At 35.9% G+C, this 16,994-nt stretch overlaps 1 protein-coding gene across 1 annotated transcript; it reads left to right on the top strand.

Moving 5' to 3' along the window:
• The first annotated feature begins 2,969 nt into the window (after positions 1 to 2,969).
• Positions 2,970 to 16,665, top strand: LOC128213301 (probable thiopurine S-methyltransferase). Its single transcript, XM_052918903.1, has 9 exons — positions 2,970 to 3,038; positions 9,964 to 10,083; positions 10,435 to 10,524; positions 10,897 to 11,023; positions 11,337 to 11,389; positions 11,529 to 11,603; positions 15,343 to 15,428; positions 15,620 to 15,664; positions 16,079 to 16,665. The coding sequence occupies exons 2-9, from the start codon at positions 9,971 to 9,973 to the stop codon at positions 16,237 to 16,239; spliced, it is 750 nt and encodes a 249-aa protein (XP_052774863.1). The 5' UTR covers positions 2,970 to 3,038; positions 9,964 to 9,970; the 3' UTR covers positions 16,240 to 16,665.
• Positions 16,666 to 16,994: the final 329 nt, after the last annotated feature.

Here is a 16,994-nt window from a genome sequence, read left to right as displayed (position 1 = left end):
CTTAACCTGCAACTATAACATTAGTAGATATTCTTGTATCAGTATTTATTTCATCCTCATACTGCTCTGATGTGTCGGTATTTGACGCTTGCTATTTGCGCTCTGTTTTGATGGTTGGCGGTGACGGCCGTAGTCACCATACTAGGTGAGGGTGCCGTCAGCGGAAACAGCGTGCTCGTTTTTGAGTCCCTTGACTCGGTCTGAAGTTTCAACCTATTGGTCTGATAAGAAGGCGGCCATTCCATCGCCGGAAGTTCGGATAAGACGATTGTGGCCTGTAGAAGCGGAACGTACTGACGTAACCCCTTAAACAATAAGAATATAACTGTTCAACCGATACTTTAAATTAACAACTACAACAGTTCAAGACAGTTAAGAAGTAATACTTTGTGCAAGTGAGATCGGTCTAAGAATAGCTGTTCATTCAGTTAACATCAGAAAAATGCATTGTCAATTTTCAAATCGTAATAATCAATTCACTATAAAACTAATATATTTAAAAAATATACATTTCATCCAAGTTAAACATAAACTTAATAAAAAAGATGAATGATTAAAACATTTCAGTGCTATTATTATTTTTCATTCAGGGAAGTTTCATTCATACCAAGTAGTTTTTTTCTGTACCAACTAAAACTGGCAGGAACCATACAGCATCATTATTTGACTTGGTACTGCAACATGATTACACTAATGCACAAAATCACATACTCAATGAAGACTACAAAATTTATCATGTAGTTTGAGTGTTTATAATAATTCCAACGCCTAATTAGGGGTCATATTGTTTCTATTTCTCTTCGACAATTCCCCCCCCCCTATTGTTTTCTTGAAGAGTTCCTGAAAAGAAGTTCAAGTAGCAATATCAGTATAAGGTTATACGTAATGCAGTATCTTGAACGCGACAAGTTTTCGAGCCAATTTATTTCTCCCCCTTCTCTGTGCATATGAAACAGACTTGAAACATTAAAACCAGACAAAAGGACGGCGATTTGAAGTTTTACCTTCATGTGATGAAAAAATGTATTGGTTTCTATTTTGTTCCCATAATTACCATACAATGTAAATATTAATACATGTATATTCTCATAATTAAAACATAAGACCATTCCAAACTCCATTATCACGATCATTAAAACACATAAATATGGAACTTATTCATATAGGTCTAATTGATTTCATTCATTTTAAAGTTAAAAAGTGTATATGATGCCAAAAAACTGTAAAATGATAGATTATAAAACGCATCTACTCCGCAATTAAGAAGTTGAAGTATTTCAATCAATTAAAAAAAAACGCTAAAATAGAGAATTAATCAAATATTCCCTTGTTATTTGATAAATTTGCATTCAGTCAATGTCCTCTACGTTAAGATAATAAAGCATGAAACACATCTTCTTTATAGTTAAGAAATGTATTTATTTTAATGAAATAAATAATAAAAGCTTGACCCTTCAGAAATCAACTTCACAGACCCAGATATGATCAGAGAGGGCCAATTAGTGATGGCTAGGCTTCCTGCAGTTAATGGGAGATAAACAGTTATAAGTAATTTACTAGCCGATAAGCCCTCAGTCGCTCTGTGGTACATATGCGTAGTAGGCGCGGGTAGATCTTTAAAACTTTTAAAACAACATCATCCGTGTTTTGTAAAATGTTAACTTAAGAAAAATACTTCATAAGATTATATTAAGCCAGTTATTTATCAGGAGGAAGCTCCCGACTCAGATGCAAATTGAACAGTATTAACGTCAAGGGCGTAGCTAGCCTTCTGTCATATGGATTCATATTTGTGCTAAGGAGATTCGGGGGATTGCCCCCTCGGAAATTTTTGAAAATCATGGTGCAATCTGGTGCATTCTGGGCCTTCTGGTGTGCTTTATTTAGTACTGGAAAATGAAAAGTTTGAGGATCATGTAGTCTTGTAGGCATACTGCATCTTGGGCCGATTTTTAAAAAAAGTATTGTCAGAATCAAGTGGATTCAGCCGCGTACTCGCGTACAGGCAGCTACGCGCCTGAACCTACGTACAGTATATCATTATCATATTTTTTTTGGTTACCTTTACGGCACTGTGTTAATAACATCAGTATCGTACAATTTCAGAGCATATAATTATGCTTGATGTGCAAGCATATAGTTATACCTCAAATCGAATACCTCGTAAAGAATGGACGCATGTTTGATGGCATGGAACAACAGACACGTATACTGTTCTGCTTGTGTTCAGGTTGAAGCAGGTTACATATTCTGATATGATCTTGAGCGCCCGTATTGTGACCAGTCCCCAGGCCAGTGGGTATACCGGGCATAGTCGGGGAAACGGGCCGTGTTTTTACCTTCCAGGTGGCCAAGCAGATCCGGGTGAATGCAGTGGTTTTGTCTTCGCGCCAAATATAGCGGGGATTAGGCCCTACCTAGGGTCCCTGGGGTGCGGGGGCATTTGGCGGGCATTTTACCAGCTATTCGTCTGCGCAGGGCGGGAATTTTACCCGGGCTTTGCTGGACCGAAAGTCAAAGTTCCCGCTATTCCCCGGACCTGGGGTGGAGGGGGGGGGGGGGGGCTTGGTTACAATTGACTGGTGCATTATAAAAGTAGCTGAAATATCCATGACAAAGACCTCTTTAAAAAATATCTTAACACGCAGAAAATAATTAGATCACAGACGACGTCACTCCAGTAGTGGTTAGGTGCTAGGCAAGCCTCTTTACCGGCTTACGTGCCCCACGGGTTGGATTTTTCTATCCAGACCGGAAACACATGCCAGAAGCTTATAATCTGTACTTAAATCAAACGCATTTTTTGTTTTGATTATTAAAGTAAAATGATTTAAACATGATGACGCTTTAAAATAAAAAAAAACATCAACCTATATTTTGCGCCTTTAGATATTGCTCTGAAACTCATCGTAATAAATGTTGTAAATCAAATCAAAACATTATGCATTGTTATCTCCCTTTGTGTTTTTTTCTTACTCCAGTGCTTAACATAACTTCAATATTGATCGAAACCGGCCGTCGTATGTTTTAGATTTAAGGTAAGAGTTTATAATATACCAGAGGTTTCAGCTCATATGGTTCATACCTTATTTTAACTTTCATCATATACTCGACATGGTTTGTGCACCTTCCTGTGTGACACTATGGCAAATGCACTATTGTACTCCGTTCAGTTTTACTCACGCAGTAAATGAATTCTTCCAAAGGTAGCATTGAACCTTTGGGTTCACAATTGAGAACACCGCCTTGTTGATTATAAGCACGATAATAGCATGTTATGGCAATTAAGTACGGCTTTTAATAATTTACCGCTTTGACCTCAGTGGTTAGCTTATTTGACCAGAAGATATCGCCTATTGTGCTTCCGGGGGTCGGAGGCTAAGTTAAATGGTCAAAAGTCTTATTGAAACAGTTAAACAGCTAAAATAATATGATATCCCTGCTATACTAGCTGTTATATTGCTCGACACACAGTTGTCTTGATGTGTTCTCAAAGTTCACTATGTAAACATTAGGTATAATACTAAATTTAGTTTTATATATATATACGTTCATAAAAACCAAACATTAAAACACCCAGGACCATGATATTGCGGTGGTAAGTTTGCCTGGACAAGGTCATAAATAAGCAGTGCACGCACGATTGCACACGCACCGAATAAGTATCCAACTGGTATATAAAAGGGAGGTAATGGCGGGTGGGTGTTTTCCTCTGTTTTAAGGCATTTCAAATCAGGGAAGCTTTTTCCAAATTTAGACCTTAAATCAAACCATTATATCCAATAAAATTTTAGGCATGTAATTTAAAAGTGTCCATCAACACTATTTGCAATAGTCTACTTTTCTGTTTTAAATACTTCTGATTTTTTCATGCATTTAGACTGTAATCTAACATTGACCTGAACATTTTATATCTCTGCTTGATATTAAATGTTGTCCATGTGGTAGTCATGCCTGTTCATGTGTTGTCACAGGTGGTGAACACAAATACTCTGTACATGTTCCATCTTTAACATCATTTTCATCATTTTCTCACTTGCCTGTATATCTATCTATCTCTGTTTAATGTCAACTCCTCTTCCGAGTGTTACTGACATGAACGGAATATTATCAGTTTCCAAAATTCTCCCTCTGATTTTGAAGGCAATGTATTCTCCGACCCATGCCTTCATTTTCTAAATTATTATGCAACACATCCTGTGATGACTGTTCATTTCCATCTATTTATTTGTCATTTTTTAACAAAATCCCAATTATTGTGATTGAATATTCAGTGGTTATTTTTTGCTCTATGGATACTAAACTTGACAGATCAAAATCCTTATTTTCATCCCGGTGATACACAATATGATGCCATCCAACATAATGGCTGCATAGGAGAGAGCAGGGTAGGGCGCTTATATACATGCTTGTTATTAGAGTAATTATGAAAAAGAATGTCTATATAAATTGACCATTCTTTAAATTGTCCAAGAACATAGATTATAGACATGAGTGTTAGCATTAAAACATTGAATATAAAAATGCACTTTTACTGCAACAAATACCACCCATACAATCTATGACCTGCTCCTATCAGCATGGGTCAGTTGGTGAGGGTTAAAGACTTCACATTTTGGAACATTTCTAGGCCAGTTAAACTGTTAACACTTTGTTTTATAATCTGTTAATGTGGCCCCTATTTAACAACATCTGAAAGCATTCCAATACATTACCTACTACTCAATTCAATATAGGTTATGTTTGTTTACATTCTTGAGCTATAAATGCTTCATCGGTACTGACCCTAACAGATAAGCCACCCCCTTTCTATAGTCGGATCGGTTGTTGGGTTGTGTTGTTAGGCTGTAGGCCGCTAGGCCTGCACACTTTTATCAGGCCTAAACAAATATGTCTGTTTTCTGTAACATGCTGAAAAAAGATGGGTCGGTAGGTAGGGATTTTTTTTAAATGTCAGAATGATCCAATATTCATGTTTGTTTCAGCTGAATTATTTTTAAAAGGATTCAGTGTGATATATAGATTCAATCTTTCTGCCACTAATAAGCTAAAACTGCTAGCTTGACAGCCATTGTACATGTATTTCAGTTGTAGAATGCATCCTTTTGAAGGGCAAGCCATGGGTTCGACTCCCAGCGGTGGAAACATTATGTGCAATTAAGAGCATTGTCAGTATGTTCACCAGGGAAGCAGTTAGACTGCATTAACCCATCTTATAGATACTTGGTTGAAGGGTATAGACAGTGGCGATTATGTAGGGGCCATTTATCTCGATCTCCGAAAAGCATTTGACTTAGTCGACCATGAAATACTCTTACACAAACTTAAACTTTATCACTTCACAGAAAGGTCTATGAAGTTATTTAGGTCCTATCTGACTAACAGGATGCAATTTGTGAAAGGGAACAACATAAATTCAGAGAAAATGAAAACTATGTCGGGTGTCCCTCAAGGATCAATACTCGGTCCCTTACTTTTTCTAATATACATCAATGATATGCCTTTAATTTCTTCCAATTCATGTATTGACTTATATGCAGATGATTCCACGTTATACAAAATAGGTCCAAGTATATTGAGCATTCAGTCAGATCTACAAAAAAGTCTTAATAGTGTGAGCTGTTGGTGTGAGACAAATAATATGTCAATCCATCCATCAAAAACCAAATGTATGATTCTATGTACTAATTATAAGGCAAAACATGCATTGCAACTTGAACTATCAATAGATGGATTGTCAGTAGAAAACGTGAAATGTCAAAAGGTCCTCGGGGTGCATGTTGATCAGACATTGTCATGGCATACACATGTTAAGACTGTAGTGAATAAGCTTAATTCAAAATTGGCACTTTTAAGAAGAATAGCATATTATTTAACAGACGAGATGAAATCATTGTATTATAATGCATATATCATGTCAAACATGGAGTACTGTTGTAGTGTCTGGGGACTTACACATTCCTCAGATACCACAAAAATCACTAACATTCAGAAAAGAGCGATTAAGCTAATAATGAAGTCGGGAACTAGCCACTGTGGAAACATGTTCAAACAGTCTGGGTTGCTATCTTTTGAAGACAGGTGCTATTATCATCTCTCATTACTCATCTCTCAAAAGCATGAATTGTTTGACTCCTTCGTACTTCACAGAATTGTTAACATTTGCCAAAAATGAGCACTATAACTTGCGTTCTTCAGAAAACAAGGATCTTTTTGTTGTAAAACCTAGAACAAACTATATCAAAAATACATTTGCCTATAAAGCAATGAAAATTTGGAATAATCTTCCTACATACATAAAATGTCAAGATAAGCTACCAGCCTTTAAACATGCATTAAAAGGCTACTTATTGGCAAAATAATTTTATCACATGAACAAAAAATCTTGACACTTTATTTAAATCACATTATAATAAATAGTTCATTGTTTACATGAATTGTGTTAATGTACGTATATGACATTCTTGCAACAACTTGTAATGGATACTACCAAATATGTAAATATATTGATTGAATGTGGTTTTACTGAATATATCTACATTATTTACAGTATGAAATTATTGTAATTTATAATCATCATATTAAACTGAGTTGTGTTTGTCGAAGAAATGTATGATAGTGATAGTGTGATTGTATGTTATGTATGTTGCTTAATATGTATAGTACATGTGTTTTTGTAATACTTTTTGTGTGAAGGCCATGCTGGAAATAAGTAGTATGTCTGTAATGATTGTACACTTAGTATGTAACCTTCGTTAAATAAAGTTGTTATTATTATTATTATTATTATTATTATTATTATTATTATTATTATTATTATTATAGTTCATCTTTACACTTTGCAAATATAACCCAGTGAAAGAGTGAATCAAATATCATTTAGACAATTTATTTTTGGCAAATGTTTTTAACAAAACTTTCAAAATGCATTCATTTTGTAATAATAAAACATGATATTAGTGCACAAACTATTTTAAGATAGACTGTGTAATAATATCAAGTTGTATTACAATTAAATGTACATGACAACTATTATAAAATAAAATGCTGTTACAAAAAAAAAACAAGCAAGAATCTCCACAAAACGTATATAAATCAATACGTCGAAGGATAAATGACTCGAAACAATGACTAAACCATTAAGCTCTTAGAGCGCTGTCAGAATTGTACAGATCTTTGGGACCAGTGTAGACCCAAGGTCTACGCTGTTCACTACTTGGACACTTAAACCTTACCTGCTGACTCGGCAGCGAACAGTGTAAAATAATAGATTGGACTGGAATATGTTTAAATAGACTAGAATCAGTATCAAAAAAGCTTAGACTAACTAATAAAAAATGAATACCATTTTCTTCTTCTCTGACGAACGTATTATTTAGTTAATGCATCTTCGTTATGTAACCCAGCGCATCCTTGTCAAATTCCAATATGCACCAGCGATTGTTAAGTTGCAACGACATCTTTCTTACTTTAACTTTCAGTTTCACTTTCAGGTTTATCTTTTTTCCGGAAGTAAACAAAAACATTCAACGTTCCTATTGCCAATATTGCAACATCGTATTTTTCATAAATGGCATAACCATAACTGTTAAACAATTATGATTTGTTATATCTAAACTATAACACTGACAACGATCTACGCAGTTCTCCTTTCACTTTCATTAAAATTGACAGGAAGTTAGCGTGCACCTGTTTCCCGCGTTTTTAGACCATGTGGTACGAAAAGTGTTTATTTTTCTGTTAACTCATTAAAAACTTATAAGAATATTTTTTAATTAACCGGAGATATAATAAAACAACTTAAAATGAATGAACAAAATTAATCTTAGCATTGTTGTTTTTCAAAACCATCGCACTTACCGAAAAAGCGGAAGGTATCCGTTAATTTGCATAATGGGCGGAGCTAATATTACGTCATTGAGTTTGAGTGCTGCTAATTGACATGGTTACCGATCAGTACAAACATTCAGATCATGCATTGAGGCTCCTTTCAAATGATACCGACTCTCACACCGAAATATCCCTGGTCAAAACTGACGCATACTACAAATGTATGATGCGTCGATTTCGGGTCATTTACGATTTATGTGCGTCAAAACACGGGAGCTCGGGTCAATTGAAAGCCCTGCAGTTTAACGTCACAGCCATTAAGGTTGTTGCCATTGTTTCAACTGGTCAAACCGGAAACGTTTGTAACTATGCAACGATTCGGACAATACTAAATTATTTAAATTATCGTTGTCAACACAGGCCAGAGAACGCTAAAAGTCGGACTTTTCGAATTTTGGGGCATAAAAAAATTGCGGTCGGCGGTAAAAAATTACGGTCGGTCAGGTTACAGGAAACAGGCATATTTTTTGTTTAGGCCTAACCGTATCTCGGAAATCGCATCGGCAGATCGACATAACATTTTTAACTTTTGGCGAATTAATGCGCGCACGGGCGTCTCAACCCCAGCGCAGTTAAAACTGCGTTGGTCAGCAACCTAATTTACATTAACAGTTCATCGAAAATACCTAGTAAGCAATCTGCTTCAATTGCTACGGACTGCGTTCTGCATATTTATTAGCTAGCTAAAAGTAGCGCTGTTAGGAGTTTTCAATCTTCGTTATGTGGTTAATATAGTTCGAATAAGCTGCGTTCAGCGTAATATAACGCGATTAAAATTGTACAAAAAGCAATTATTTCAATATCGGCGAGTTACAGAACGCAATATAAAAAGCAGAATCTGCAAATAGTTTCTAAATGAACGCGTACTGAATCAAATAAATACATGTAAGGCCGAGGACCGATAATATCTACATGTACATTGTAGTTAATAATAGAATCTGGGTCATCGCATTCAGACAGGTTTTATTTCCCGGAAATAAACTCTGAGTACTCGTTAAAACACGGAAAAAATATGGATCGTTTTATGATGCAATTAAATGCTATTTAGGCGTAAGATATCAAACCATAATGTTTTAAATGAAATTATAATTCTTTATTTTTATCCTACAATCAGTTTATTTTTGGTTATTGAAGTTCATTCATAAGAATATTTTCTATTTTTTAAATTGCTTAAATCGCTCTTACTTGACATTTTTACTAAGATTGATAGTTTGTCCGTGTGTTTGTAAAATGACGGTGTCGCGTAAGAACATTCTCTTGTTTAAGTACATACTAACAACCTTTAACCAGTACTAATGCATATTATACACTTTTACCATTCAAATCAAATCGCGTAAAGCATTGACAGGCTATCGACCTGCTACAATTTGTATCTTAGTCATGTAATGCCGAATGAAACAGAAAGTGTGTAAATATTTCTCAGTTTGTTTCAGTAATTCCTGACCAAAGTCTTGAGCATGTAGTATAATGCATATATGCATATTTAAAAACCACTGATATAAATGAGTAATTTGTTCATTTTGTGATATAGGTTGAGGGCATTATTAAGATACATATACATCAAACATACAGGGAATATATGGTAGTATTCGGGGGATTCGATCCAGGTATTTGTCGTTGTAGAAAAAAGCCTTAAACATAAACCTAATTAATATGTCCAATGCATTTTGTTGGGATGCATTTGGTTAAGCTGGCATATCCTGGAAGTAAATTTAATACGCTTAAGTCAAGTTTAAATTGTAGAGTCGATTTTAATAAAATTCCTAAATGCTTTATCCGTGGCAGTGCATTGTTTTTGAAACCAAAGCTCCAGAGGTTTTATATGATATTGAGAATTACTCCATACCATATACGTATATATTTGGCGTATTCCACATTTCAAGTGACTTATACTACATGAGCTAATTGAGAATCAACATAAAACTCTAAAAATTTTGCCAAAGGAAATTATGAGCGAGCATATACTATCTTTAGATTTTTATGTTAATAATTATGTTTTACAATTACATGACCATACTCACAAAACGTTGCAGGCTGAAAGCCATTCAACGCTTTAAGCGCTTTGATTTTTAGTGTGCTAATGGCTGGAAACCAGGTTGCGGCGGGAGAGGAGAGGGGCATGATGGCCAACTCGGAGTGGGTGGAGAGCTGGGCGCTGGGGAACACAGGCTTCCACTTCGACAAACATGACCCGTGAGTATGTTATATGTCGCCACGTACATTTCAACAATGGTATTGTCAAAAAGAAAGATGTTGCAAGTATCAGAGTTGTAAGTATAACTATCATATTTGTCGGCACTCATGGTACAAGTAAAGCAATGGTTGGCAGAGCAGGTTTTGCTCCTACTAGCGGGCAAGCTTCTCGGCAGGAGTAGGAACTGTTTCGGTTTTAAATTATTTTTTCTTCAGTATTTGGTACCCAAATAACAATGGCTCATGTTCATTGAGCTCCAATATACTGCTGATCATGTTGAAGAGCAGATCACAAAGCAAGATATATATTTAGTTTCAATAAGGTTTCTTCTATGCCTCTCCATATTTTAGGTATTTGGACGAGCACGAGGAGGAGATATTCGGGGATGAACCGAAGAACGTGTTTGTACCTTTGTGTGGAAAGTCCAAAGATATGATTTGGTAAAGTTTTATATGAGATTTAGAGACCAACACTTTGTCGACACGAAATAAATACTGAACTCTAGGTTTAAACTCCAGAAATCCGATTCCGTTCGATAACAATGACACTCTTTAGCTTGTATGTCTGGACACACCAGTAATGTCAGCCATAATGCCAGATAACGAAAAAGTGCACGTGTCAAGTGGAATTCGTGACCGTCATACTTCACAATGGCTAAGGACAGAATTCTCTATTAGTTATACCGTAAAACAGAATTATATAGTTACCAAACACATTTAACTATTGCTATGCAAGCTAAATTTGAAGTGTTCCATATAAAACAAAACAAAAAAGAACGAAAAACCCTGAATCGCGTGCAATATTTTTGTCAGGATGCACGGGCGTGGCCACACGGTAGTTGGGGTGGAGATAGCAGAACAGCCGATACGAGAGCTGTTCCAGGAACATGACATACCTCACCAAGTCCTCGAAGTTGCCGGCGTCGGTAAACTTTACAAGGTATTGTGCCACATATATATAGTGAAATGTCCGTATTAAAGCGGTTTCTGGCACATCTAAGGTTAAAAACGCATGTCAGAAAATGCTGAGCAAGCCCACGCTTAGTTATACACACGTTAGTGGGCGTGAACTACTGCATGACTGCAGAACTTGTTTTGTCGCGAAAATAGTGTTTTTTTGTATTATGATTAATCGACTTTCAACATTGATTGATTCTAACACAGTCATGGTAGAGGTCTGGTATCTTCAGAGTCCGAGAAGTAGTATTAAAGTTAGGACAACTGCATTTGTATCGCCTTTTCTTGTTTTTCAGAGCAATGATGAGAGATTACTTCTCTACGCTGCAGATATATTTGACATATCCGAGTAAGTTAACTAATAATATAGCCTAGAATATGCCTAAAAGTATTACATATGTATAATAACGAAACACAGTATTCAACACTAATTACCAGTATAAGTTGAATATTAAGCAGGGGTCATACATATTCAACATTTTTTTCAGGTCTTTGGTCGGCAAATTTAATGTGATTTGGGACATGAAGTCCATAGTTGCCATCAATGTCGCCGATAGAATAAAGTGAGTATGAAAACTTTATGGATGCTATTTTAATCACGACTTCTCCATATATATGTAAGATTAAAAGTATCTTCCATGGCCGAGAGTGTAAGATGGGTTCATTCCGACCCGAGCGTAGGGTGTTTTGCGGAAACGAGGTTTCCCGAGCGCGAGGGTCGGGATGAACCTATCTTACTCGAGCGGCTATGGTAGAAGCTTTTTCTCCCACCTCAGTTAAACAAAATTAAGTAAAAATGTATTTTTTGCTGGAACTCTTTTGTGCTTAGTGAAAATAATTGCGTATGGATATGCGATAGCAAGTGGTTGTCATGGATATGCGCGCAATGATCCAGTTAATGTTAATAGTCAAATCGGTCTTTTTAAATAGTTCTAAGGAGAATGAAGTATTATTTCTTGAATGGTGCTTGAAAACTGTTTCATGGTGACATTTGAAGCGAGAAATAATTAATAAGCGTTCTAAATATTACCTTAAGACAAGATTTCCTTGATGCAACTGACGTCAGTCTTCAACAAGGGAGGTAATTACAATGTTGTGACCATTAAAAAGGGAGTTCCATACGGGCATTTTATCTTCGCCCGTGGGCAAGATTATAAGTATCTTCCATGGCCGAGAGTGTAAGATAGATTCATTCCGACCCGAGCGTAGGGTGTTTTGCGGAAATGAGGTTTACCGAGTTTCCGCAAAACACCTTGCGCGAGGGTCGGGATGAACCTATCTTATACGAGCGGCTATGGTAGATGCTTTTTCTCCCACCTCAGTAAAACAAAATTAAGTAAAAATGTATTTTTTGCTGGAACTCTTTTTTGCTTAGTGAAAATAACTGCGTATGGATATGTGATAGCAAGTGGTTGTCATGGATATACGCGCAGTGATCCAGTTAATGTTAATAGTCAAATCGGTCTTTTTAAATAGTTCTAAGAAGAATGAAGCATTATTTCTTGAATGGTGCCTGAAAACTGTTTTATGGTGACATTTGAAGCGAGAAATAATTAATTAGCGTTCTAAATATTACCATAAGACAAGATTTCCTTGATGCTACTGACGACAGTCTTCAACAAGGGATGTAATTACAATGTGGTAAAAGGAGTTCCATACGGGCATTTTATCTTCGCCCGTGGGCAAGATAAGAATATCTAGCATGGTTAAATTATTGTATCTACTTATCTGAGGTGGGAGAAAAGAATATCTAGCATGGTTAAATTATTGGATCTACTTACCTGAGGTGGGAGAAGATTGATTGTCCTAGTGTAAGATCGCAATATATCTTTAACCGGGTGAGCATCAAAACATAAAAATCAAAAGAGACGAAGTAATCATTTTGTCGCTCCAAATCATTTTTGTTGCACTGATAAATCTTTATTAAAAGCAATAAGTAAGCAATTATATTAAAATACATAGTTGTTACAACTGCGATATGAATACATCTGTTCATAAATCTGTTTCGCCTGACATGTATATATAAACCATTGTATTACATAAGTTTGATCATTTTAAATATGCATTGTGTAGTATATTTTTTAATAAACATTCTTGTCTTTTATTATTCTATTTATCTGCACACTAATGAATGGCGGTCTTCAAGATGCATTTATCATATAGTTTACAAAATAACTTGCGTTTGTGAAAACTATGAATTATGTTTGATAAAAAAAAAACAATTGTTAAATTGCGGCGCTATTATAGCATGGTTTATGAATGTTAGGACCCGGCTAATCACAGCTCAGAAAAAGTTTCGGGGATGATTTTCTTATTATAATAATTTGCTTAAAATTATCTTATTGTTAATAAAAAGCTATATCTTAAATAAAAATGACAACTCATTATATATATTTTTATATGACAGTTTCAATAATATAATGTAGGTCATGAGGTAACCCAACTATGCAATAAGCATGGCCGTATCATTGTCTTATTACCACTTTCTTCAAATTAATATAATCTAGCTTTCAATTGAATGTTTTATGAAAATAACAGTGAAATGAAGATTATCTGTTAAACAACGAATAACTTCTAAGTTAAAACATATTGATATATAAAGCAATACTGTATTCCTTGACCCGATAACTCGGTGATAGACCGTTCGCTTCGGATGCGATATGTTGGGGGTTCAAACCCCGGCCGCGTCAAACGGAAACAGGTTTAAAATTCAACCCAGGAAAGTTGTACCCCGTGTATCGGTGCTTTTAACCGAGCACATAAAAGAACCAAACGGTCTGTTCGCAAAGAGTTAGGGTATCCCACCAGATATCTTGTACCTCACTCTGTTTCTTCGAGTCTACCAGATGGCAGGATTTGACTGCGAATCACTATCATTCTGTCTCATGTTACTCATGGTTTTTTTAAAGTAATAAATTCGTGATGGCGTGACGGCGGGGTCAGGATACAATGAAGCCAATGGGTGCGGGCATTTATAAAAAGTCTTAAGTTATGTCCTTACTTATGTAATTTTCTTAGTTGAAGTATCTCACTGGTCATATGACTTAATAACTTAATAATATCTCAAATACTTAAATTTCATTTAATGTATATTATACACATAACTGTGTGTAAACTTATATTACAGGAAGTCAACTGAAGTTACGAAATGACTGGAGATGTTTTATAAATACCAGTTTTTAGTTTTTATTATCATACCCCTTATACACTCGAATATAGAATTTCCCTTATTCATCTACCACGTGCGTAACTAAAAACCGCGTTGAAACCAAAGTTCATAATTGTTAGTATAACAGCGCTAAGGATTTTATGCCCAAAATAATTTGATATAGATATCTGATATTCTTTCCGTCCATCCGTCCGTCCCCAAGGTTTCCGCTCAATAGCGGAAGAACGCTTAGGCTCAGGGCTCTTAAACCCTGTTTGCATGTCGATCAGCAGATAAAGCCTTTTAATTTTAAGGTCACTTTGTCAAAAGTTGGTCAAATGTCAATGACGTGGTGACCTTAATATTACATTTAGCTAAAAATTTGTTTCCGATTAATCGATAAAGAACTTAGATCAAGGAATCTTAAACTAAATAGGTAGGTAGGTCATGATATGAACTCTATTGATTTTGGGGGTCAAGGTCGAGGTGTTCGTAAGTTTAAAATCGGTTAACATTGAATATCTATCGCTTTGACTCAGTGACCTCAAATTTAGAAGTATGATGTGTCAAGACAAGCAGATGAACCATATTAATTTTGATGTCAGTAGAGCAAAGGTCAAATTGGTAGCGACCTTAAGCTGAAAGTCGGTTTCCGATCAAGATCTGAAGAACGTTATGGCCCAAGGACCTCAAACTTTGTAGGGAGGCTGTTTATAACTAGCAGATGAACTCTTTTGCTTTTGTGGTCGGTGGGTCAAAGGTAGGGGTCGTTGTGACCGTTAACTGTAAATACGCAGTTTTCTATCAATAATTAAAAAAACGCTTTTCCTAGAGACCTCGAAATTGGTAGGGGTCCGTCAAACTTGGAACGTTTTTGACGTCAGATGTTCAGAAGTCAAGGTGTTGGTGACTTTGAGCTGAAAATCTGATTTTGTTCAATTACTGAAGAATGCTTGTATGATGTTTCAAAAACATTCTCGGCGTCTTTTTATGCTATGCATCAATATCAATCTGGTTTTTGTCCGTTTTCAATATCAAACACATGCAGCAACATATTTGTTTATACATTGTGTCATAAACCAGCTCAAATTCTTCAGATAAATGTATCTGTGCTAGGTAATGGAATCAATACACGACATCCAAATCAATTTAAGGTACCGGGACCTCCTGCTGTCTGTCCTGTACCGGGACGGGGTCTACTATGTCGGGGCCCTCGAGTTCGACTCCTCCGTATGGGCAGGTAACAATCAAACGACTTGATTTGTGTTATAAATCAAAAATAACTGACGGCATATAGGTAACATGAACACGTAGACTGTCCTACAACCTAGTTTCATATGTTTGCACATCAAGAGATAATATGACCATATGCCAACGGTTAAGAACTTTAACGTTATTGAGCTCAAACTCAAAAATGTCGACACTTTTCAGGTCCTCCACACACCATGGACAGGAAAGCAATCGAAGATCTGTTCCGTAAGTGAAGATAATTTTATTTATTTATTTCCGAGCTGCAAACTGAGAACAACATATGGGTGTTGTATTTGACGCGATTTCGGCGTCGTTGTCGTCGCAGTGCATTGCTTAGCTAGCTAATAATATTTAACACATACCCCACACTCTTGTTCATAATGACGATGCATGAGTTAAGCAAGAAACATTGCTCCAGTTACAAGTTTGAGAAAACGGACGAGCGGAAGCGTTCGCGTCCGATGAAGGATCATTCGTCAATACCATGGGTCATATTTCGAATCACAGGCTTTGTTACCCTTGTCTCTAACATACATAATATTCAATGAGCTTTAAAACGTTCATTCTTTAAATGGCCCGTTTTACATATTGAGCGATTATCGTGTTTTATATCATACTGTAACCTTTCCTCCCATCTAGCGGAGTGCCTTGTGGAGCTGATAGATGAAATGAACGTGACGGGACGAACGTTGTCCACCTTAAAGAGTGAAGAAAAGATGGTCGAGTTTAACGACGCCGGGCTCGCACTGAAAAGCTCACCGTACCTGTACGCACGCACGTACAAGATGAAATTTAAATGAAGGAAATGCCTCGTCATTGGGTTCCGATATTTTGACAGAAAGTCTGGTTTAACCTCCAGCGAAAAATGACTAATCAGTGGTATTGTTCTCAAAATAGAACTTGTCCCGGACAGGAAATTTGTTTTAAAATTTGAAAGTATCTCTATAATTAATTACTTTAAAACGGTTAACTTAAATCATGGTTGAAATACTACGGTCTATATTTACAATTTTGAACCTTATGTATATGTATAAATGAACGTGTCTATGTATAAGTGTGTATTGCCGTATTACTGAAATATTTTCTTCCATTATTTAATGAAAAGTAGTCTCTGTAAGTGCCATGATATATGTTGAAATATGACTTGCATTTTCTCTCAATTTACCTTTACGCTTATTTCAAAAGTGTAGGAAGTTTTAGAATATTTAATAATAAAAAATAAACAACCAAAAGTGGATTATTTGTTTATTACGTGTATCATAGTGTATTAGAACACGTTTGTTTATGATTTTTCAGTCCAAGTGATCACCCTAGGGACCAAATCGCACGAATCAGTTAGCTCGACTGGCCAAAAATGCTATCCAAATATTAAGCCTTAGTAACTGTGATACAAACCAAGGGCAGGCGATACAATTCGGGACGATACAAACACAATACACGGCATGAAGAACTCAATATTTTAAAGTGACACTCTTATTCAAAATCAATACATACACATGTATAACGAACATAAATTTTGCGCGATAACCCTTACTAAATTATGCATTTATGGAAA

The sequence above is a fragment of the Mya arenaria genome, chromosome 13, assembly GCF_026914265.1.
Source record: "Mya arenaria isolate MELC-2E11 chromosome 13, ASM2691426v1".
Classification (NCBI taxonomy): Eukaryota; Metazoa; Mollusca; class Bivalvia; order Myida; family Myidae; genus Mya; species Mya arenaria.
This window is presented reverse-complemented; position numbering and strand designations above follow the sequence as displayed.